This window comes from Macaca mulatta, chromosome 18 (genome assembly GCF_049350105.2).
Source record: "Macaca mulatta isolate MMU2019108-1 chromosome 18, T2T-MMU8v2.0, whole genome shotgun sequence".
In the NCBI taxonomy this organism is placed as follows: domain Eukaryota; kingdom Metazoa; phylum Chordata; class Mammalia; order Primates; family Cercopithecidae; genus Macaca; species Macaca mulatta.
The window spans coordinates 50484178-50509751 of NC_133423.1; the positions used below are offsets into that span (position 1 = coordinate 50484178).

The 25574-nt window shown below is 35.8% G+C and overlaps 1 protein-coding gene across 2 annotated transcripts in view; it reads right to left on the minus strand.

Annotated features, from left to right (window-relative positions):
* Positions 1–25574, minus strand: part of PIK3C3 (phosphatidylinositol 3-kinase catalytic subunit type 3) — a 128895-nt gene that overhangs the window by 96142 nt on the left and 7179 nt on the right. For both annotated transcript variants that reach the window (XM_077975509.1, XM_001082892.5), the window contains 2 exons: positions 25364–25507; positions 17244–17373 (listed from right to left, as the gene is read on the minus strand). In XM_077975509.1, the coding sequence (XP_077831635.1) occupies positions 17244–17373; positions 25364–25507 (274 nt within the window). The remainder of the gene's footprint in view (positions 1–17243; positions 17374–25363; positions 25508–25574) is intronic.

Genomic DNA, 25574 nt, shown 5'->3' on the forward strand with positions numbered 1-25574 from the left:
TGCTATGGAAGTTGTTTGCATGTCTATCTCCTGTACCTGACTTTGAGATTGATGGCAAAAATTCTGTGTATCTGAGTTAATTTTATGATTTTCACAGATTCGAACAGTTATCACTCAAAATGTCTCCTAGCTGCCTGTCCTATTTACCGATTACTCCATAACAAACCACCCTAAAACTTAGTGGCTTAAAACAACATTCATTTTATTGTTTCTCTTTACTTTTTTGGCAAAATCATCTTCTTGAGAGACATTTAAGTAATTTTTTCTTGTAGTCTCACTCATTGGTAGTCACAATATTGTATTCATTGGATGGTTGGAGCTGGAACATCCAAGCTGGCTTGACTCACATTTCTAACACCTTGGTGATAAAGGGTCGGCTTAGCTGGGATACCAGGGTGGTAGGGCCTCTCGTTCCCCACGTATTCTCAGTGCTGTTCCCTCTTCAAGTGGTTTTTCAACTTGGTCACTCCAACAGAATAGCTGGACTTCTTACATGATGGCTTAATGTTCCCAACATGTGAAGAAACCAAAGCTGTCACACTGTCTTGCCTAGAACAGATGCAGCGTCACTTCTGCTGCATTTCATCAGTTAAAATGAGTCACAGGGTAATATAGATATAATGTGGAAGAGTGTGACTATCAGAAGCATATTTTATTGACTATCAGAAGGCACATTCGTTTCATATTTCATTTCATTGAGTTAGTCTCCTAAGAGACTAGCTACCACAGTGCTGACTTATCAGAGAGTCTAAGCACATAGTACAATTAATTGTTCCACTGCAATGGAGCAGGTGTGTACAGTTTAGAGATGGCAAAGTCAGCTCTTGGCTGGACTTTAGGCAGCAGAAAAAGTCTAGAACTAGCTATCACAATTGCTAAATGATCCATCGCTGCCTTCCTCTTCAGAATAATCTCCTTCAACTCTCCAATACATTCACCAAACTCCAGCTAACACAGTCTCTTCTGTTTCTTCAAACCATAAAGCCGTTTACCTTTACTGCTTAATGCAGGTGAAATAGTTATTAATAATTGCATTAATTTTTATTAATTTTATAAAACTATAAAGCACTATGTAAGCTGTAACAGCTATTCTAATTACTCCATAACCTATGTCACTTCATCTCTTATGGGTGCTGATAACAATGTAGATATACTCGAGAGGTTTTCATCAGTCCAAAGCAACTTCTAGTTATCCCCAATCCAGGAACTTCTACAGATACTAAAGACCAAAAATGAACAATAAACACAGGTGGCATAACAATTTATATTTCATTTTGGATCTGAAATGTCAGTGATTTGGATCTTTCCAAAGAGAAAACCTGTATTCTGTTAAGCAGCAGGGTAAAAGTAGGGCAATCTGTTTCAATTACCCGTGAAGAAATAATCCTCACTAGGATGCCCATTCTAGGATGGGGACAAGTCAACAAATAGGAAAAGAAAAAAAAAAATTCATTCTCTCTTTTTAAAGGAACACAAGTTTCTTACAGAATTCACAGGAAGTCACAAAGAGTTTGGAAGAAAAGTCCACTGTCACACACACACACACACACACACACACAAATGGCATAATTTAGCCCTAACTTCTCCAAGAATGAAAGAGCAAGGAGTTTTAAAAGGTATTTAAATAAAAGAATCCACGAGATCCAAATAACAACACGCCTGGGAAACTTCTTGGAGTACTAATTCTGTATTGTCAGATTTAATAGAAGAACAAAAAGATGTGCTTGAGGAAGATGTCTCAGATTAGTACGTGTCTAATAAAAGTATAAACGACAGAGCCAAAAGCAGGCCAACTTGCTGCACTGTGTAAGAATAAGACCAGCAGGGAAACAAATTTCGGAGCAGACAGTGATCCTTGGAAATAGACAGACTTCCATGATCATTAGAACTCACAGTTCATTGCTCCATATTCTTCTCTGCTTTACTAGACAAAAAAGGTTCCTGAGTGCAAGAGCTATGAATGGTCACTAGAAGCTAGCATTTATTCATTCAATGCCAATTTATACTTATTGAAAGACTTTCTATGTGAAAGGATGATAAACATAATGAAAAACAAATGTAAGTATACTCTGATATTCTACCCAAAGAGCTTTGGGGCTTCAGGGGAAGAGGTGGCAGCTGGAGAGAGAGAGAAAAAAGAAAGATTCCTGCCCTTGGTCACTCTTCCCTAATCCTTATATACTCTCAATACAAATATATGTAACTTTCTGGCTATTAAGTAACGAACTTCCATCATGTCCTCTGTCCTTGAGATGAGTATAGAATGTTGAACAAAAGCAGCAAGTTCTCTGCCCTAACAGAACATCAAGGTGGAAATAAGTGAGTTATTCAATATAGTAAGCACTTAAAAGTGTAACTATAAATTGGAACAGTGATATGAAAGTAGTACCTTATGACTGATAACTTGGAAATACAAGATATGAGCAAATCAAGTAAGTTGTCTAAAAACAACTTAAAAATATAATCCTCACTTTTCAAATCAACAGAAAATGAACCAAGAATTTCAAACATTTTTAATATCCAACCATAGAAGACTGCTGAAATCAATTATGACTTATCCACACTATGCAAAACCCTCCAGCCTTTACAAATTATGTGGTAGAAGTATCTTAAATAACCTGGAACAATTTTGAGACACCATTAAATGTAAAAGCAAGGTTCAATTAAACACACAGATATGGTATGATTCTAATTTTAAAATAATGTACACATATTCATCTATAACACACATACATTTATTAATTTACTGAAAGCATATAAACTAAAGTGTCAGTGATTATCTTTGAGTGGTAGGTAGATTGGGGTGACTTTCATAGTCTTCCTTGTGCTGTAACAATATTCTACCACTGTAGAAGATGTATATTATCTTTGTAGTAAGAAAAAATCAGTCATTTAAAAGCTAAAGTAATTTAAGAAACAATTAATTGTGGAGAAAGCTCTGTTGGGAAAACCACTAAAGATTAGCCTTTATAAAGATAATGCTAAATAAAGCAATTTTACTTCATAATAAAAGCTCAAAGAATAAAGCCCTATCTCATTAACTTAACCACCTGAAATAAAATAAATATGATTGCTCTCTCACTTTCTTCAAAGGGCCTTTCACCTAGATACAACTACAAAACCATACAAATTAGAAGATGTTACTATTTTTCAATAGGTGTTTAATAATGTCTGGTACTACTATATACAAGAGACTGTTTTTCCAGTAACCCTTTATATGATTACACAGGGTTGCATTTTGTCAATTACCTCCCATCTCCTTCCTCTAAACTCCCTCAAGTTAAAGGTCATAGCTTATCTCATTTGACTCTAATGCCTCTCTTGAGTCTAAAATAGAACTGAGCTAAATTAATGAATACTTGAACAGAGTAGCATTATTTGTCTGCTAATATAGTCGCATGGTGCACTAGAATTCTATTACTAAAAAAGTGTAATTCTTTAAAAAAAAACAAGACAATAAGCATCTCAAATCAAATATAAACTATGCAGTACCTTTTTTTTTTTTTTTTTTTTTTTTGAGACAGGGTCTCACTCTGTTGCCCAGACTGGAGTACAGTGGCGTGATCTCGGCTCACCGCAACCTCCGCCTCCCAGGCTCAAGAGATTTTCCTATTTTCCTACCTCAGCCTCCTGAGTAGCTGGGATTACAGGTGTGCACCACCATGCCTGGCTAAGTTTTTTTTGTATGTCTAGTAGAGAAGGGGTTTCAACATGTTGGGCAGGCTAGTCTCAAACTCCTGACCTCAAATGATCCACCCTTCTCGGCCTCCAAAAGTACTGGGATTACAGGTGTGAGCCACCAGGCCCAGCCAAGCTATGCAGTAATTTATAACTTCAGACCAAATGCAGTTGTATAACATAACTTATTTGAACTACTGAGATTAGAAAAAGAATCGTGTACGTGTGCGTGTTAGAGAGTTTGCATATGTTTATGTATTTAATTCTTGGCAAGCAAAGAAGTTTCTTCTAGTTTCTTCTATCTTTCTGATTAATGAAGTCTTGGTCACAAATCTTCAACTTTACTTTCAAACTGTACATGTAAATCTTATTATTCAGGAAGAGTAGTATTTGCTTCATAAAAGTTTCATTTAGTTAAACTTCTTGAAGATAAATCTAGCCTTAAAAGTGTCTTACTATTTTTCTGGCAGAAACTATAACTGTAAAGACAGAAAATAGATTTACAGAACATAAATCAATACTGTTTTAGGGCTCAATTTTACACTGGCAAAAACTAATTTAGTCTACTTGCTATCATTGGTTTCCAGACAAATCCAAAAGTTTTGACAGTCTTAGCAGTAAGCAAACCAAAGTGATTAATAAAAAAGATGCTACCCCTGTAGCATTAAAAATAAATTTACGAGATATTCCCAAAACCTTGTTATAACACAATTCAATGGCGACACAGAATCAAAGCAATAAGCTATGTTTATAAAAGCTATACCAGATATTTATACAAAAACCTGTATCTAAGAGGTATACTTGGTGATATCAATGACATCACTGAATAAATTTGATAGCCTTGAATAATTTCAGCATTTATCATAATTCTGTTGTTTATTCTTGTCATTTATAAAACATTTGAGGAAGAAAAAAACGTAAGACACTTCTGCCCAACCCAAATGTTATATCTAGGATCCTATATTTTCATTTGTAAAGTAACAAATGTATTCTCCAACTCTTTAGGACACCATTTTTCTTCCTCTAAAACACATACATTTAAAAGACGGAAGTTTTATTTTGTTCCTAGTGATAAAAGTACATTATTTCAGATATAATAAATAAATAAGGGTATTCTTACTGTTTTTGAGAAAATGAAATTATTTTTATTATAGTCATTATTACAAATGGTCAAGTCTCAATTGTTTTTTGTTTGTTTTTTTATTTATAGAGACAAGGTTTCATCATGTTGCCCAGGCTGGCTTCAAACTCCTGAGCACAAGTTATCCTCCCCCATCAGCCTCCCAAAGTGAATTGTTTATATTGTGGATAACAAGTAAATATAATATACATACATATTAACAGAACACTGTATATATTTTGTATATTCATTTACCTACATGGGGTAATGGTTACATCATTAGGGATGATAGATTCACCCTCCTAAATTACTATACCTAGTCTAATATTGCACTGCATGTACTGTTGACATCATAACTAAGGGCAGTTGATTAGAAAACAGAAAACTGAAGATTATCAAGCTACTTTAGCTATAACCTAAATCATTAAGTGATTCAGCTATGGAGAAAGGACACTTTCTTTATGTGATATACCTAACCAAGTGAAGACTTAACCAAGTATAGATATTTCTTACAAAGAATACCAACTTCCCAAGAAAAGTACTAACATATACAATCAATTGAAAGCAATTTTAGGAACTTAAGTGTTAAATTCTGAAAACAATAAATTATGTAACAATAATAAGGGGAAAAGATCACTAATAGGTCCTTCTAAACAATTTATTCTGTTAAATTAATTTGATCCAGAATGTCAGTTTATTCATGAACATTACTTCACATAATTTATTCAAGGCGGAAGTGTATTCAGAATCCAGGAGAAGTACGGGTAATCAACTTGCTATAATTTATAAACAAAATAGTCTCTGAGGTTAATTTTCCTTTTCAGAATAGCTAAAAATAATAATAATAATAATGGCATGATTCCTATAATCAGCAGAGATAATGGAGATCTGACCATATTTTAACAATGAAAAATACCCAGAAATACAGAAATAGCTAGTTATTCAATAAGCTGTAACTTACAGTGAGAGCTGTAACTCAGGAATCTTGATGCCAGTCTTCATCCCCAGTTATAATGTATCCCATTATTATTTAAATCTTTCATCAGTTTTGATAGTTCTACTAATCTTAAAAGTGTAAAATAAAACATAATGCCTTCATTTTTCAAAACACCTCCTCCCTGGATAGTTTCATGTTTCTCATTTCTCTAAAATCCAACTACAAAATATCATTACATGGGTACAGATTTAGAAATCATCAAGTTGCTAACCCATTCTAGAATCTGTAATAAGAACTGATGTCCAGTATATAATAAAAATTACTTCTTAAATCATATCTCTAAACTCAAAACCTTTACTGATCTTAGTCTTTCAGAGGTAACACGCAAGTATATTCACATCTCTGGCAGGAAACATGCAGCTCTAAAAAGCCCATTTCAGAATGAGAGTTTAGGGATTTTATTGGGAGTTGGTCACAACGGCAATCTCTGCCTTACAACTATCAAAATTTTAGACTTCCAGAAAGAAAGTAAGTGTTCATCGTAAATCACATGTGGAAATAGTCTAGACATAATGAAACATCTGTTATCAGTTAGGAACTGTTTCAGAAAATCAGTTCTCAGACATCAGCCGAGGGCCAACCTTGCAAGGAGGCCCTTCTAAGGACAGCAGCCTTAGGCCTGCCGTGTGAATTTTTTTTTTTTTTTTTTTAAGAGACGGGGTCTCTTATGTTACTCAGCCTGGTCTCAAACTCCGGGACTCAAGCAATCTTCCTGCCTCAGCCTTCCATGTAGCTGAGTGGCTGAAACTATAGGTGCACACCAACATGCCTAGCTATTAACTCTTCCACATGTCAAATTAAAAGGGAAAAAAGGTAAGATCAAAAGAATCTCAACTTTTTCTTTTTGGGGGTAAGTTGCAATATTCATTCATCATGTAAACTTTCAAAAAATAACAGAAGACTTTTTTTTTAATATGGGGTCTCACTCCCTGGCCCAGGATCACTGCAGTTTCATACTCCTGGGTTCAAGCGATCCTCCCACTTCAGCCTCCAGAGTACGGAGGACTATAGGCATGTGCCACCTTTCCCAGCTTATTTTTTTTATTGTCATTTTTTGTAGAGATAGGGTCGTGCCATGTTGCACAAGTTGGTCTCAAACCCCTGGGCTCAAGCGATCCTCCAGCCTCAGCCTCTCAAAAGTACTGGGATTACAGGCAAGAGCCTCCGCACCTGGCCACAGAAGACTTTTTTTTAACCTGAAAGAAGAAATTTACCAAGAAGAGCCAACATCTTACCAAAGAATTAAATGTAAGAAGCACTCTCATTAAACTCAGGAACAAAACAAGGATGACTCTACTACTGTTTCTATTAAACACTGTTCCAGAATCAACAGTTTCTATTAAACATTGTACCCACTAAAAACAGCAAAAAGTTGAAGTTGAGAGAATAAACAAACTGATTTACTCATACATTGGAAAAATATATAGCAGTTTAAATGGAAGCACATGAGTCATACAGATTAACAAGGATAAATATAGAAAAAATTAACTTTTTTCTTAAAATAGTAAATTACAAACTAAACAAAAGAGGGAACTTCTTATGTGATTCTTAAATCTTTTTTTTTTTCCAAATGTGAAACAAGGCAAAATGTTAACATATATTCAATCCGGATAGTGAATACACGGACATCTATTACATGCTTCTGTGTATTTTTCTATTTGAATTGTTCTATGATAAAAATATAAATTTTAAATACATAATGTTAAAACCCCGACAGTTAACTCCCCGGGACTAGGAAAACTGAATAAATCAATGAGTGCCTTTATGCTACCCCTTCTCAACAATCTTGGTTTTCAATTACTACTTAGCTAAATTATTTGGTTAACTCTTCTAGGCTGAAGGGCACTTTGATGAAGATTATGATTCAACTAAATAAACTAAACCAATTCGGTGTCTAACACAGACCTACTTCTTCAATGTGCTTTTAATGCATTCAAAAGAAAGAAAAAATATTTAAAAATACTGTTATCTTTAGGGATTTTTCCTTTAGAATTTCAATCCAAGACCTTCTTAAGTCCATACCAAACTGTCCCCTTGAGAATGGGACCAAGGGAACCAAGGAATCCCTTGGTCCTTTTGGGTTATCTTCCTTTTTAGGTTCTCAAATCAAGGGAACATCTTGCCTTTCTCAAACTTTCTGAGAACTGACATATCCCTAACTTGGTCCATTATTGTACTCCTTGATTATAATTGCAATCCCAAAGTATAATGTAACATCTTTAGTTCTTTCCAAAATTCCCGTTACTCCCTTTTCATTAATCACTTCTTTTATAGTGGTGTAAATTTGCCTAGAGGTCCAGCATGGTGGCTCATGCCTATAATCCCAGCAGTTTGGGAGGCTGAGGCAGGAGGACTGCTTGAGCCTAGGAGTTTGAGACCAGCCTGGGCAACCTAGTGAGACACCATCTCTATATAAAAGAAACTATTCGAACATGGTGGTGCACACCTGTAGTCCCAGCTCCTCCAGAGGATGTGGGAGGATCACTTGAGTCCAGGAGACTGAGGCTACAGTGAGCTGTGAATGCACCACTGCACTCCAGCCTGGGCAAAAGGCCGAGACCCTGTCTCCAAACAAACAAACAAACAAAAACAAAAACAAACAAAAAATTGGCCTAGAGAAGCAGTGTCCTTTTTTTCTCAAACTTCTGAAAAATAATCCTGTGATCAAGTCAATAATCTGACAAAAGCCTGAGCTGAATGAATGAGACTTCATTACCATCATTACTAACTTTCTAGCTGCATCATTTTTTGTGATCACACAAAGAAAATAGCCATTTCCAGCCCAGGCATGGTGGCCCACACCTGTAATTCCAATGCTTTGGGAGGCCAAGGCGGGTGGATCACTTGAGGTCAGGAGTTCGAGACCTGTCTGGCCAACATGGTGAAACCCTGTCTCTCTTAAAATTACAAAAATTAGACAGGCGTGGCGGCATACACCTGTAATCCCAGCTACTCAGGAGGCTGAGGCAGATCTATTGTTTTTTTTCATTGCTTTTAAAGTATGTATTGGTAACAACTAGAGCCATATACCATTCATAACTCCAATTCTTTCATAGCACAAATATGTAATGGGTGCTTACCATAGGCAGGTCACTGTTTAGTGACTTAATGGGCATCATCTTTTATGCCATACTTGAGGACCTGCACTGTAGACACTGCTTCATATTCTAGTTACCTTTTCTCCTGTTTTCAATTTTAATCTTCTAAATAAGAACAATATACTCTTCATGCAAACACATTCTTCTCAATCCTTAAATCTTAAGCATATGTCACTGATACTTATTTTGGAAAGAGATTTCCATAAAGAATTTAAAGACGTGGTTTTAGGTGCTGGTTCTGCAAGTTACCAAATATGTAACCACAAATAAACAGCTTAACTTCTCTATGCTTTCATCTTTTCATGAATTTAAAAACAATGTAGTGTATAAGTCCTAATCCTACACTTATCAGAATCAAATAAAAGCAAGTAAAAAAGTAATAACAACAGCTAACATTTATTAGTGCTCGGTATTTGCTGAGCAGTATGCTAAATCCTTTAAATATTTTATCATTTACACTTAGTCTTCACAATAATCTCCAAAAACAGATACAACTACTATTCCTACTTTACAGAAGAGGATTTCATGACTTGGTAAAGGTTAAATAGCTAGTTCAAGATCACAGCTGGGATTTGAAGAAAAAAATGGTCTCTAAAGCCACGATCTTAATCCCTTCTCTATTTTAGTTTACAATCTATGCTAAGAGGTTTTGTTGATATTAAAGCACTTTACATATGCAAAGTGATTATAAATGTAGTTACTATTATTAGTCACAATAACACTAACAACAACGACATCGGGAACTTAGTAACACAGTTTTTTTTTTTTTTTTTGGTCTTCAACATTTAGAAGTGTGCCTTTGACAACGGTGAAGATAAAAGACTTGTACGCGTACAAAAAACTAAAGGCGTACAAAAAACTCAGGGCTCCTCTAACCAGTGCTTTAGGACAAGTACCCATCTGATGCAATGGATTAATGCAAAATACTTTCTTTCAAGGGTAAATATTATAGTAGGTCAAACTACTTTAATCCCACTTTAGAAAATTAATTATGTGACCAGAAAATTCCTTGCTATCTTAATCTTGATTTTCATGGATTATTTTGTGATTGTGATAATTTGTCAATGTTTATTCAAAAGATGCAGTACAACCAGCATATTCAAGTAAATGTAAATTAAAAGGATACTATAAAGAAAGTCCTTTTGGCCGGGGGGTGTGGCTCATGCCTGTAATCCCAGCACTTTGGGAGGCCAAGGCAGGCGGATCACGAGGTCAGGAGATAGAGACCATTCTGGCTAACACGGTGAAGCGCCGTCTCTACTAAAAATACAAAAAAATCTAGATCCTTGAGGAATCACCACACTGTCTTCCACAATGGTTGAACTAGTTTACAGTCCCATCAACAGTGCAAAAGCGTTCCTATTTCTCCACATCCTCTCCAGCACCTGTTGTTTCCTGACTTTTTAATGATCACCATTCTAACTGGTGTGAGATGGTATCTCATTGTGGTTTTGATTTGCATTTCTCTGATCGTCAGTGATGGTGAGCATTTTTTCATGTGTCTGTTGGCTGCATAAATGTCTTCTTTTGAGAACTGTCTGTTCATATCCTTCGCCCACTTTTTGATGGGGTTGTTTGAGTTTTTCTTGTAAACTTATTTAAGTTCTTTGTAGATTCTGGATATTAGCCCTTTGTCAGATGGGTAGATTGTAAAAATTTTCTCCTATTTTGTAGGTTGCCTGTTCACTCTGATGGTAGTTTCTTTTGATATGCAGAAGCTCTTTAGTTTAATTAGATCCCATTTGTCAATTTTTGCTTTTGTTGCCATTGCTTTTGGTGTTTTAGACATGAAGTCCTTGCCCATGCCTATGTCCTCAATGGTATTGCTTAGGTTTTCTTCTAGAGTTTTTATGGTTTTAGGTCTAACATTTAAGTCTTTAATCCATCTTGAATTAATTTTTGTATAAGGTGTAAGGAAGGGATCCAGTTTCAGCTTTCTACATATGGCTAGCCAATTTTCCCAGCACCATTTATTAAATAGGGAATCCTTTCCCCACTTCTCATTTTTGTCAGGTTTGTCAAAGATCAGAGGGTGGGAGATGGGTGCCATCCCATTACTGGGTATATACCCAAAGCATTATAAATCATGCTGCTATAAAGACACATGCACACGTATGTTTATTGTGGCACTATCCACAATAGCAAAGACTTGGAACCAACCTAAATGCCCATCAATGATAGACTGGATTAAGAAAATGTGGCACATATACACCACGGAATACTATGCAGCCATAAAAAAGGATGAGTTCATGTCCTTTGTAGGGACATGGATGAAGCTGAAAACCATCATTCTCAGCAAACTACTGCAAGGACAGAAAACCAAACACCACATGTTCTCACTCATAGGTGGGAACTGAGCAATGAGAACACTTGGACATCAGAAGGGGAACATCACACACCAGGGCCTGTTGTGGGGTGGGAGGAGGAGGGAGGGATAGCATTAGGAGATATACCTAACGTAAATGATGAGTTAATGGGTACAGCATACCAACATGGCACATGTATACATATGCAACAAACCTGCACGTTGCGCACATGTACCCTAGAACTTAAAGTATGATAATAAAAATAAATACATAAATAAAATAAAATACAAAAAAATTAGCCGGACATGGTGGTGGGCACCTGTAGTTCCAGCTACTTGGGAGGCTGAGGCAGGAGAATGGAGTGAACTTGGGAGGCGGAGGTTGCAGTGAGCCAAGATCGCGCCACTGCACTCCAGCCTGGGTGACAGAGCAAGACTCCATCTCAAAAAAAAAAAAAAAAAAAAGTCTTTTTTAGACTTCCCAAAACTGAGAAAAATATCTCAGAAACCTTTCCAGCTCCTTCACGGTTAACTAAGAAATCAACAATATCATGAAGACTACTTAAATTTCCAAAGTACCTTGAAATGTGGTGTCCTAGATAGCAGGCACAAGTAATATGGTTACCAGAAAGACGTACTCACCCACTACAAATTTGTAAATTGGCACTCTAGATCAGTGCTGTCAGCAGAACTTTTGTCAATAATGGAAACGTTCTACATGTGCACTGTCCCACAGATGTCTTCTAGCCACAAGGGGCATCTGAGCATTTGAAATGTGGTTAAAGTACAGAACAACTGAATTTTTAATGTTATTTAATTTTAATTAACCCAAATCTAAATTGCTACATGAGACTTGTGGCTGTCATATTAGACACTGCAACTCCAGATTATAAATGACTCTTAGAAGTGGTTGGCATGAACCTATTCTCAAGCAACAATTTCTAAATGAACTTAAAAAATCCAGCTCCTATTTAAACCTGAGGTCTGGACCCTGGACCCACAGTGACTCCACACAGGCACTCTGTGGTTCAGCCTGAAACACCACCACATCTTACCACATCTTCCCTGCAACAGTGTTCACCTCTATATTCTACTCAACAACATTCCCATACCTATCTGTGCCACACAGACCCAAAGCATTTTTCATCTAATCGTTCCTTTCTCTTTGCCTCCCCTTAATCAAATTGACAGAAACTGAAGCACATTCCAAAGGCATCAAGCAGAGCTGCTAAAATGAAAAGCAGACAGTGGAGAAGCATGTTTTTGCACTAACCTTTCATGTCTAAAGACATGGATTCAAATATAAATCAAACACTAAAGCTTGGTAGTCACATCCAAAATCCCAGGTGGATATGCATTCTAGTCATAAAACTCTGACAATATGACAGGCTAAAAAACAGAGCAGATGGGAACAATGGGTAAATTTGTTCAAGTAAGGCCCACAACCACTAAAAGCCTGGGTCATGGACAATGAAAGTTTAATAAATGCTCCAGAAGTCTGGTTTTTTATTATTTTCACAAATGAATTCAAACGGAAAGACACCGTATTACTAAAAATTAATTAGGGAAACTCAGAAATGGGAAAAAGAAGAAAATGGGGCAGGGGGTGGGAGGGTGATAGTTTATTTAAATATATTCATTTCTTTCTGTTCCCTACTAGAAGTCTAAAAAATTCAAGTTACAAAAAATAAGAATTAAATTAAGGAAAGTGGTTTTGCTTCCTTTTTTCATACTCATTTTTCCTTAAAGCAAAATTAGGCATGTTCACAAAATCATGTAAAATCATGAGAAAAGGTTAATTCCGCTAAACTCATTCTGAAAGGACTGGACTTTTAAAAATTGTCAAACTTGAAAAGCAGGTTTTGAAACTTCAGCTATTCATACTGTAGTCGGAATTCAACTGTAATAGGTGAGCAATAAATCAGAAGAGGGTTAAGTCCGGCTTGCAGTGGAAGTTCTTTGCTCAATAATTATCTAACACTGTCTTTTCACAGGCCATTAAATAGTTAATCTTCATTTCACAGTCCTGTTGTCCATTATCCCTAGATAACCAGGACTGCAGTAGTTCTATAAGTGACTAAACTTTCTTATACTGCAGTTTGAAGACTGTTACTATGCTACTTATTTAGGCTCATGGATACCATGCATAGTAAAAATGTTTTGCTATTATTAAGATTTATGTATATCTTTTTGGTCTTAAGTCAACTGTCTTCTAAAAAATTAGGAACAATCATGGTGAATTCACTGGATGGAAAATAAAAGTGCAACAAGAAATAAACCATACTTAACATTCATAAATTTGAATACTAGTTTCTTTTCTTAAAATGGTAGCGTGAGAAATACAGACATTACATCTACCATCTCTGTTCCTTCTGTACGAAAATGGAAACAGGGAGCATACAAATACTTTCCCATGTTTAAAAGTTTATTATACCTAACACAATTTCAAAATGTTTTGAGAAAGAGAGTGACAATCTAACCGAACAATTTTTTACAATGTGTAATCAGAAAAAGAGAGAGTGAAAGACAGCAGGCACTACTGTGGCACAACTCTAAGAACAATTTAAGCATCTAAGCATAATTTTAAGAATGTAAGTATAATAATAATAAATTTAGTCAAAATAATTCTAAGTTAAGGATATAATTTTAAGAATGTAAGTACCAAAGTATACTCCCTCTGGTAAGTTAGTAAATTAACTAAATTAATTTACTTTACTTACTCTCTTACTCCCTAGTAAGAGAGTAAATTAAGACCATAGAAGTATCAAAATATATTTTCTCAAGTATAAGGCAAGACCATGTTTTAGGTGAGGAAGAGTTGTTTTTCAGAAACTCTGTCTAAAAATGTAAGAAGCGGCCGGGCGCGGTGGCTCAAGCCTGTAATCCCAGCACTTTGGGAGGCCGAGACGGGCGGATCACGAGGTCAGGAGATCGAGACCATCCTGGCTAACACGGTGAAACCCCGTCTCTACTAAAAAATACAAAAAACTAGCCGGGCGCGGTGGCGGGCGCCTGTAGTCCCAACTACTCGGGAGACTGAGGCAGGAGAATGGCGTGAACCCGGGAGGCGGAGCGTGCAGTGAGCTGAGATCCGGCCACTGCACTCCAGCCTGGGCGGCAGAGCGAGACTCCGTCTCAAAAAAAAAAAAAATAAAATAAAAAATAAAAATAAAAAAAAATAAAAATGTAAGAAGCAAGTACTAATCAAACAACAAAATTAAGAGCAAAGCCCCATTATTCACATTAGGCAAGCCCTATGTAACACTTTACCCTAGGCATACATATTGCAGAAAAAAAGGAATGACCTGAAAATAATACATTCAAAGTTGCAAATTAATAACCACGATTTTATTCTCTACTAAGATAATCACTATGAAACCCAGGTAGATAATCTCAATTATTTCCTATATCAGTACTTTTAGAATCAATTAAATATAAAGAGCTACATGAGACCATAAAAGTCATTCGTCCATTCTAAACATCTGATTTTGCAAACTTAAAAATTATTTTCCCCAAGTTAGTAGAATGGCCAAAACTCTGACTCACAGTACACTGCTCTTCCCACTATAATGTGTTTCCAAGTGCCCAACCTTCCAATTTTGTCAAATCTTAAGACATCATTTTAAAAACACATTTCTCTTCAATAGTAGCTGGGATAGATAACAGTTCTGAAACTTCAAAAACCACAAGCAACTGCTATATCAAGAAGAAGGGACTATCGAGTTAACCCAATACATCAAGAAATAAAAAGAGCTTCCTTCAAAGAGGGAGCAATTCTTTAACAATGCTACAAACAGGACACCTTTTTCCCCTTTAAAAAAGTAATTACTCATTTTGATGGTTTCTGTTTAGTCTTTGGGGAACACAAGTTAATACTAATGCAAGCTGTCACAGCACAGCAAGCTCAGATGTCTCTACTCCATTCAGAAGTTAAAAGTACAGTTCTATTAGGGATGAAAGGATGTGGAAAGAGCTAGGCTCCAATTATTATCAGGAGGACTGTAAGCTGCTCACTCTCATTAATTTTTATTCCCATTTTACAAACCAATAAAAACTTACCTGAAAACTGCTAACCATTCTGAACAATACAAACAGCACATAAATTTTAATAACTACCTCTTGAAAAAGCAGAATCCACTTGGAATACTCTAATATAAAGAATTTAGACTGGTGATGATTGTTACCAATTAACAAACACATTAAGAAGACTTCTTTCCTACACCTCACTGAGCTCTGCACATGCTTAGTCATCATTTTTAGAGTTGCTAATGTGCACAAATAACTAAAAGAAAAATACGAACAAGTATTAAGGGTTACTGTTTCAATCATTAAAAAGGTGATCATTATTAAGTCACATCTTTTTTCTATAAAATTCAAAAGATTAAAATGAGAAATCTATACTATTAACGTTGTGCTACATTAAAAAACCAGAAGTCCAACTGGGACGAATTCCAATGATTATACTCCATACATGAAGCCTGAAAAATGTCAGTTGTTACAAAAATTATTTTTTAAACCTTCCATCAAAAATAATTAGGGAAAAAAATTAGAAACCTGTGAACAGAAGCCTAAATAATGTGTTTAACAGAGAAACAATGTAGTTACATTGTGCAACTATAAAGCTTTATATTTCTTGACTCTGGCCATTCCCCCTCAGACTTAGAATTTCACCTACAATATGAATCATAATGGCTACTCTTAAAAGACAATTTGAGAGCTTTTTTAAAATATTATTTTTTATTCTTTTTTAATTCAACCTTTTTCATATTATAGTGATCCACAGGCTATAAATGAATTGATTCTAATAAAATTTACATTAACTATTCCAGGTTTGTAAAAGGGACAGAGAGTAGCTCAAATGAAAGATCATCACTAAGATAAAGTCTTAAAGGCAGACATATGAAAAGCTTGAGACCTTTCCTACATCCCATGTTAGAATGCATACAAAATCTCAGAATGAGTAGAAGAAACGAATATTAAATTTTATTTAATTATGGATGGGAGAAGTAGACAACAGTATATTGGTCAATACAGTTATCAGGTTGCTACGACATCATTCTTCCTTAAAAGAGCAATACAAAAAGACAAATTGAACTTGACAAAAATTCTATGTTGAAGCACAAAGCCTAGCCAACTCAAGTACTTATTCTTGAAGATTTTTTCTATATGTGAGTAAAGGCAACAAGCTGTTAAAAGCTTAGCATCAAAACTTCCTCCAGACATTAAAGAGGCACTCCTACTAATAAGACTGCAAAAGAAAAGTATATGTTATAATTACAAGAAAGTGTCCTAACCAGATAACTGCAAAAGGATCCTTAAACAGTATCTAACACACTGCTTTGTGAAAGGAGGTTCACAAAATAAATGACAGTGTTGCAATTTATGCACAGAATAGAGTTTAGTTTTTATATTTCTAAGTGAAAACACTTGATTAAAACAACTTTGAAAGAAAAAGGTAGTAACTTCATCTGCGTACAAAGAAACTTTATACCAGTTAATTGTATAAGTCATCTTCACTTCCAGATGGCATAAGCTTCTCTAGCATGTTACACTTACAACTTTAAGGCTATGTCACCAGAAAAAGTGGGTGGTCATCTTGAAAATGTCACCAACGCTCCACATTTTCAAACCTGACAGATTTCCGGACACAAGATCACGTATTATATGATTCCATTTACATGAAATTTCCATAACAGGCAAACCCATAGAGATAGTAAGTAGATTAGTAGTTGCCTGGAACTAACTGCAGGGAGGAGGAAATGGGAGTGACTGTTAATGGTGCACGGTTTCTTTCAGGGGTGATGAAAATATACTAAAATTATATAGTGGTGATGATTACACAAGTCTGTAAATTTACTAAACCATCAGACTGTATGCTTTCCAAGGGTGAATTTTATGGTATGTGAATTATATTTCAATAAAACAATTATTTAAACGTTAGATTTAGATTTTTTAAAAATCTGACAGAATTCATAATGTCAAGGTATATATACTACAATAGACATCAGTCAGAGCTTTGCACCTGTTCCAAATGACTTTTTTTACCTTGGCAAGGCGGCTCATCTGATCTTCTGAGAGAGTGCTACTTGTTCTGCCAGGAGTTTTTGTGGGTTCTGATCCATCTGCTTCTACATTAGGCCAGACTTTCAAGTCATGCATCCCTTGGCGAAACATGCTAGGGAAAAAGACAATGTTCAAGGTAGAAGTAAATTAATACAGTTCATTACAGGAAATTTTAGATTCCTAAAAATAAACAGAATTCTACACATGGAAATGTATATCTCCACTGCCAAGCTTTAAGCCCCCAGTGGAATGTAAAGCAATTAACCAAGCAACTAAAATCCATGTCACACTGCTTTGTACATGCCATTCTTTTTTCCTCCAAGCAGTCAGAACTATGACAGAGAATTCTACACATAGAGTGGAAGGAGAAGGATGAGAAATGAGCACACACATTTCATCACTTTGGTGAAGATCTAAGGAATAACAGAGATTAAACTTCTAACCAATTGAAGAATGTCACATTTACAATGACTAAAATCAAAATTTAAATAATTACATAACTTTTCTTTAAATGACATTACAGTAGACTATATAGTCAAACTGCTTTGAATCACAGCTGTGCTATTACCCACATAACCCTAGGGTAAACTACTTAAACCTCCCTGTACCTCAGTTTCCTCTTTTATAAAATAGGATAAAAGGACTTGTATCCCACAAGGTTACTGGAAAAATTAAATAAATCAGTACAAGTAAAAAGTCATTAGAACAGTGACTGGCCTACGGTAAGTATTCAATAAATGTTAGCTATTACTAGTCTTTTTGCTGTACAAATTGATTTTTCTCCTTTCTTTTCCATAAAAGGCATGTTCTAAAAGTGAATACAATAGTAGACTCACACAAAAACATTTCCCATGTCTATAAATCAATATTTAGCATATAGCCAGAATTCAGCCTAAGCTTGGTTATCCCGCTTCAAAGTGAAAGAATATATAACCTTTGTCCTGTTTTTGTCAAAAAGCTACCAAGGAGATATAAAGATGAAACAAACTCATAAGAGTTTTAGACAACTATGCGTTTTAATTATGCTGCTGCCAAGTTTCCATGTTTCTTTCTGATGGGGAGGTTAAAGATGTTCTTCTGTTAATGTGTTTTCTTTTTAAAAAAAATATTTTTGAACAAGAATTTTCAAACATAAAGTCTACTCAAACAGCATCTACTCAAAGCTCAATAAGTTATTTCTTACTCTTAGAAATAAAAAGACTATAGAAATTGCAACAGAAAGAAAAAAACTCTAAGTGTGTGTAGATGAACAGGCACATCTAAAGCATTTCATACACTTTCACATTTAATACTTTTTTAAAAAAACAAGGTACAGGCTGGGCACAGTGGCTCACACCTGTAATTTCAGCACTTTAAGAGGCTGAGGCAGGCAGACCACTTGAGCTCAAGAGTTTGAGACCAGCCTGGGCAACATGGCGAAACCCCGTCTCTCTAAAAAAAAAAAAAAAAAAATTAAAATTAGCTGGGTGCAGTGGTACATGCCTGTAGTTTCTGGGGGGCTGAGGCAGGAGAATTGCTTGAGCCTGGGAGGACGAGGCTATAGTGAACCATGTTTGCACCACTATACCCCTGCCTGGGTGAGAAAGTGACACTCCATCTCCAAATTAAAAAATAAAATAAAATAAACTGTCTCCTTAACTGCTAGTGGTTTACATAAATTTTTTCAAATCATTATTATAATGTTCTGGCTAATAAAAAATTCCTTCATAGATTTTCCTAAGGTAATAAAGATTTTCACTAAACATTATATAATGTGTATAAGTAATGATGCCATAAACATTTAGATTGGGAACTATAAAAGACAGTTACAAACTCATGAGCACAATAAGATCAAAGACCGTATCTGTTAAAAGGTCCTAAAGTTGGCAATAAACCAGGTAATTCTAGTAACTGTATTTGCAAAAGCTTACCTTATGGGCCCATACAAAATGCATCAGCTGGCTGTGATGAATCAAAATTCTCAATATTTATTTATCATGTTAAACATCAAAAGAAAGTTACAGTACAAAAAACACACATACACACGCCTCTTATAAAGTTAATTTTCTTTCTCTTTCAACTGAGATACAGATTCAACATTAAGCAGTCCTGCTTAGAGCAGTCTCTAAGGAACTATGTACAGTGAGATAATATCACTTTAAATAAATATCCTTAAATGTACCTTCAGAAATAGCAGAAGGCTTCCCTTCCTTCTCTCTACCTTCCCAACCCCCAGTGAATACTTTGGCTGGCTGAACTTAACTGAATCAAAAATAAGCACATTTGGCAAGAAGTCAGTTTACTAAATGATTTAGGTGCCTTGGGATGGAGCTAGAGAAGATATTTAAGGATAGGGGACGTGGAGGGTATGGGTGATGCCAAGTGACTCAAATGAGCAAGTGAACGTATTACTTTCTTTTGACACTAATGGAACTTTGCAGAGTTACACAGCCTCCAGGTGGCAAGGCAGAAGATGCTCAGAGCATCGTCTCCACTTGGGAAATTAAGCCAAACAGGCAAGACAGAAGAAACAGCACAGCAGGATCTCCTTCTGACTCCAGCAGAGGCCCCAGCAACAGCTGCTGTTGATATTCCAGCTTGCAGTGCCAAGCCACTACAGCACCAACTGCCTTGACTTCCAAGATTCACATTTAGAAAAAACAACTGCAAGAGAAATCCGCAGCTTGCATGTGGTTCTTTGCCAGTTCAACCTAACAATCAATCCATTCTTTAGCTACTTTGAACTTTCACAAGCTAGGCTTTCAAATTAAGGATGATACATTATTCTAGCCTTATCCCTAACAAATCAGTCTTTCAATTATTTATTAGACTATTCTCCAAGAAGTTCTGCCTCACACTGACTCACGTAAACAAAACAGATATTAGCCAACAGCAAGAGCTGATAGTCACAAGATTACCAATACTACAATACTAGATGTCTTGAGGAGCAATTTAACAGTATTAAGTACACATGAGACGCCTTTAGGGGACAAGGCGAGGGACAGCTGGAGTTATTTCACTGCATAAGAAACATCTGAGGAAACGATGGTTTAAGGCAGTATTTCCCTAAGTTACGAGAATGGTAGTGGCACATGGCATGGTTTTTGAGGACAAGTGGAAGAAAATCTGCACGTGCTTCCTGCTGAGACCACCCAGAATATTCATATTGCCCTGTCTCCCTGGATGGCAGCACCATGCAGGGAAGTAGCTGTGAGCCAGCAGCACAAGATGTCTGCACTCTGCCGTAGCACCAGGAACATCCTGAACATCATCTTTCACAAATCAAAGCTGCACGAGAAGACCTGTACCTGCTGAGGACTAGGGAATGCCTGGCTTTTCTTCAATGCGAGGCAGCTCACCCACAGGGCAAGGCTGCAGGACAGAGAGGAAAAAAAACAAAAAGTTGTTTTAATTTCATAGAGTTTCTTAGAATTCCTTCTTCTGAGGTGAAGGTCAGTACAAGTGCCAGCACAGGGGGAATACAAGTTGGTGATTTAGTCTTTTTTCACTCCACCCCCTCAAAATATCTTAGACCTGTATAAAAATCTTACGTTATGTTAGTTATGTTTGGATAACTGCCTACAACTATATAGGAGTTGAACTGATTAAAAATGAAAATGATGTAAAGCCTGATCTTCACCTTAAGCTGAGAGTGAGCTGAATATCCCGTGCATATCTGACTATGGAAAACAGAACCATTCTAATTAAAGGACCTTTTTTGCAGATACTGTAGGCATATTTTGCAAATCAAATGAATTCCATATCATGTGTATTCACTAGGGATTCTTTTGCTTCAATTTCTAAAATTTAATAGCACAGTTATTGTCATTATATTTAGTCTTACTATTACCCACTGATGTTAAATAATACCTGTTTTCCATGTACAACAGGGATATCGTGTTTTTCTTTTAAAATAAGTGGAAGTTTAAAAAAAGTAAGTTGGGTTAAATAAAAATATCAAGTCAAGAACAATAGGCCAGGTGCGGTGGCTCACGCTTGTAATTCCAGCACTTTGGGAGGGCGAGGCAGGCGGATCACCTGAGGTCAGGAGTTTAAGACCAGCCTGGCCAACATGGTGTAACCCTACCTCTACCAAAAATACAAAAATGAGCTGGGCGTGGTGGCAGGTGCCTGTAATCCCAGCTACTCAGGAGGCTGAAGAAGGAGAATCGCTTGAACCCAGGAGGCGGAGATTGCAGTGAGCTGAGATCGTACCACAGCAGGGCAACAGAGTGAGAATCCATCTCAAAAAAAAAAGGATAATATACTTAGTAAAGAGATATGAATGGAATTCTAAAAGTGATAAGTAAATGACTCAAGTTGGAGAAATCAAGCTTTAAGTGAGATAATTTCACGCAATCAGTGCTTCTCTCTAACAGGTTTCATTCATATCAGGCATCTGATGTGTTCGCGACATGAAGGAGTAGGATGACCTATTTTCCAGTTAGAGTTAAGAGAAAACAGATGACTTTCCAAGATTCAAAGTCTTATTTTAGTTAATGGCAGAAAACAAATTTAAGTAACCACTCACTTATTGCTACTGCTCCCTTTATAGAAATCCTTGGGGTTTAATGACTTTTTTAAAGTAGAACAAGTGCTACTGATTTATCTTTTAAGCACGCTGGCAGCTTGGTTTGGATGGGAGGTAAAGGAATTTTCCTTTCACTGGGATATACACAGAATTACAAATAAAGTGGGCTCCAAGGGAAGGAGTAAAGAAGAGGAACACATGAATGTATGTATAAGTCACATTAATAAACTACTATCACAAAGGTCAGTTCAGTGCTTCTCAAAATGTGGTCCATAGGCTCCCTTTCACAGAATCACTCAGGAAGATTGTTTAAAACGCTGATTCTTGGGCCCTACCACAGACACAATGAGTTAGTGAGAACCCAGGAAGATGCTTTTCTCATAGGCTTCCCAGATGATTCTTAAACACAGGTTGATTACTACTGATTTAGTGTAGTACCTTAAAAAAAAGTGCCAGAAGCCAAACAAAACAGTACCAAAAATCAATCTGAGAGTTTGTTTAGATGTAGGCAGGTCATTTCACTGCATCTGTGGACATTTCAATTGTCCCACAATTATATCCTACTCAGAAAATCCCATGAAACTAGATCCTAAAGTCCTCTAAAATGCACGAGTACTAACAGGTGTTTTTATGAGAGAACTTCCTATTGATATTCCAGAAGGTAAACCACTTGTGATGAATCTGGGAGGAAAAACTAAGAGGAACATCTAGTTATTTCTCAAAAACATTTAGCCACTAAAAAGAGCTGTACATTTTTCTTTTTATTCTCTGTTGCAAACAAGCCCCTCCCTAGTAACAAAAAATAAGGGGTAAATACTCTGTAAAAGAAATAATACTGATTTAGTAATATGTCCATTCTGCTGTAACATGCTATTTTATCAAGAAGTATATTTTAAAACTGAAAGTTACAATGTTTCAGACTATATTGAAATTATTTTTCCTGTGTGGATTTTAATAACAAATATCTCTTTAATAGCCACATTAAACTAAAATACCTAGGTATTAGTAAGCAACCAAGCTATTCCAAATGGGATTACATCTAGATTTCATGGATGACCTCAGAAGCCTTTCCGACACACTCTATTTCTGGATACAAAAGTTTAATATTATAAAGGCATCAATTCTCTCTTTAATTAACATATATAATTCAGTAAGATTTTCTAACAAAATAACAGTGAGTTTAATTGAGAAAATAATATTAAAATTTATCTGCCAAAACAAACCTGGAAATATTTTAAAAGAAAGACTAGGCCGGGCGCGGTGGCTCACGCCTGTAATCCCAGCACTTTGGGACGCCGAGGCGGGCGGATCACAAGGTCAGGAGATCGAGACCACGGTGAAACCCCGTCTCTACTAAAAATACAAAAAATTAGCCGGGCGCGGTTGTGGGCGCCTGTAGTCCCAGCTACTCGGGAGGCTGAGGCAGGAGAATGGCGTGAACCCGGGAGGCGGAGCTTGCAGTGAGCCGAGATCGCGCCACTGCACTCCAGCCTGGGCATCAGAGCGAGACTCCGTCTCAAAAAAAAAAAAAAAAAAAAAAAAAAAAGAAAGACTAATAAGAATTACCCCTATCTAATATTTAAACATTTTATAATACTATCCTAACTGACAGAATAGCCCAGGAATGATACCTAATATTTATTGAGATCATTTTAATATGTATTCAATACATAAATATATGATATAATATTTATCAGGACCATTAAATGTATTTAGTAATGTAATAATCATAAACTACTTAATGAGGGAGATACTATTGTTCTTTCATTTAACATATGAAGACATTGAGGCATAAGATTAAGTAATTTGCCCAAGGATACATAGATACTAAGCAAAGAAGCCAAGATTTGAAGCCAGATAATCTACAACTTGCTTTCCTAACCACTATAGCACTATACACTAAAATGCCTCTCTTAGACTTCAACACAAGATGAATTGAGTATATAAGGATGCTATTTTAAAATAGCTGGATAAGATGGCTTATTTAATAAGCAGTGTAGGGACAAATATTCAAACCATTTGTTTTGGTTTTCTCTAAAAAGCTATTCTCACTATATCCTTCCTTTCACAATAGTAATTTTAGATAAATCAAAGATTTTAATGTAAAGGAATAAAAGCATAACAGAAGAAAGCATTTTAAAGAACCTTAAATGGGAACTTTCTAAAACATTAAATTCACAATCCAAAAACTAAAAACTGATAGCTTCAAGATAACAATTTAAAATACATGAAGAGCAAACAAATACATACTAAGTCAAAAGAACAAGCCAAACCAGAAAAGCAGTATTTGTAACATAACCCACAACGGGCTAATTTCATTCATCTACAAAGACTCCTTATATATCAATAAGAAAACGACAACTCAAAAAAAAAAAAAAAGCAAAGAATTTTATGGTATGTGAATTATATCTCAATTTCTAAAAAGGACAAAGTACCTCGAAAAGCAATTCATGGAAACATAAACACAAATAGTCAATAAACACTCCAAAATATGATCTTCCTCATCCTTAATGACGTAAAAATTAAATAACATTTTTTAACTTTAAAGTAGACAAAAATTAAGACATTTGTAATATCCAGACAGATTAAGATCTATACCATTTCACACTGAAAGGAACCAGAACTTCTTTCAGAGATTTCAGGTCTGGAGCAAAAAATTATCAAATGATCCTGGAAAAACTTGTCTACCACAAAGCAAAGAAGCTACCAATCACTACTAGTGTACTGTCCAAAGGACATGGGGTCTACTTGAAGGAGCTCCTACTGACCAAAAATGGGATTTTTTGAGCATTATAAAGAGTAAAGACAGCAATGGACTGAAACATATAAAAAACAGAATGTACAAAAGCCATCAATCATCACCTTTACAAGTTACTAGGGCACAAACTCATTAGTCTTGAAATTGATAAAGGGAAAGAAAATTAAACATTTATCTGTCTTTCCTATATGAACTAACTAAATACTTGATGAAGGACCAAGTTCTTTAGTGAAAAATTCCAATTAGTAAATGCAGAATAATAATAGAAAGTCACAAATCCTCTAAAGATAGACTGAGTCCTCTGTCCCTGGAGAAAAAGGATATAGCGAAAATATCCTTTGGAACTGTGGTTGTTTTTTTTTTTTTTTTTTTACAATAAACATTTAGTATTTGTACATGTTTCAAAAACTGAATTATCTTTTCTACCACAATCATTACCATCATTAGCAAATGAATGCTTTTTAATCCTGTTTTTCATCCTTTCTATCAATATTATAAAAAAGCAGATAAACCCTATAACAAAGCAGTTATAGTATACGTCAAAGTCACTTTTCCCTAAAAGCAAGGTTCTATTTCCCAATGACTTCTATTTTCTAGCAGAAATCACACTACCAATCACCAACAGTAGAGCAATATAAATTGATTTCTTTATCTATCTGTATATCCTATAGGAAATACATGCTAAATTCAGTATAAGGAATGATCAAATCATATGTACCTAACTGGTTTACACTGGAGCCCGGGCATAAACTATTAAAGCCTTCCCTCATTCTGAAAAAGAAAAGGGTCAGAAAGCAGCTACACTCCTACAGATGAGACCAACAGATTGCTTACCCGTATTTTCCAAAGAGCGAAACCGTTGTTCCTCCTACAGGCACTGCTTTTCCAGGTCCATACACATCCCATATGGTGAGCGCCACTTGGGCATTCCTGGGCAGGTCAGGGTATTTTACTGGTAGTTTCAGCCATTCGTTCCAGCTATGGAAATAAAGTTAACATAAATCAGAAATATATATATGCATGTGTGTGTATATATGTGTGTGTA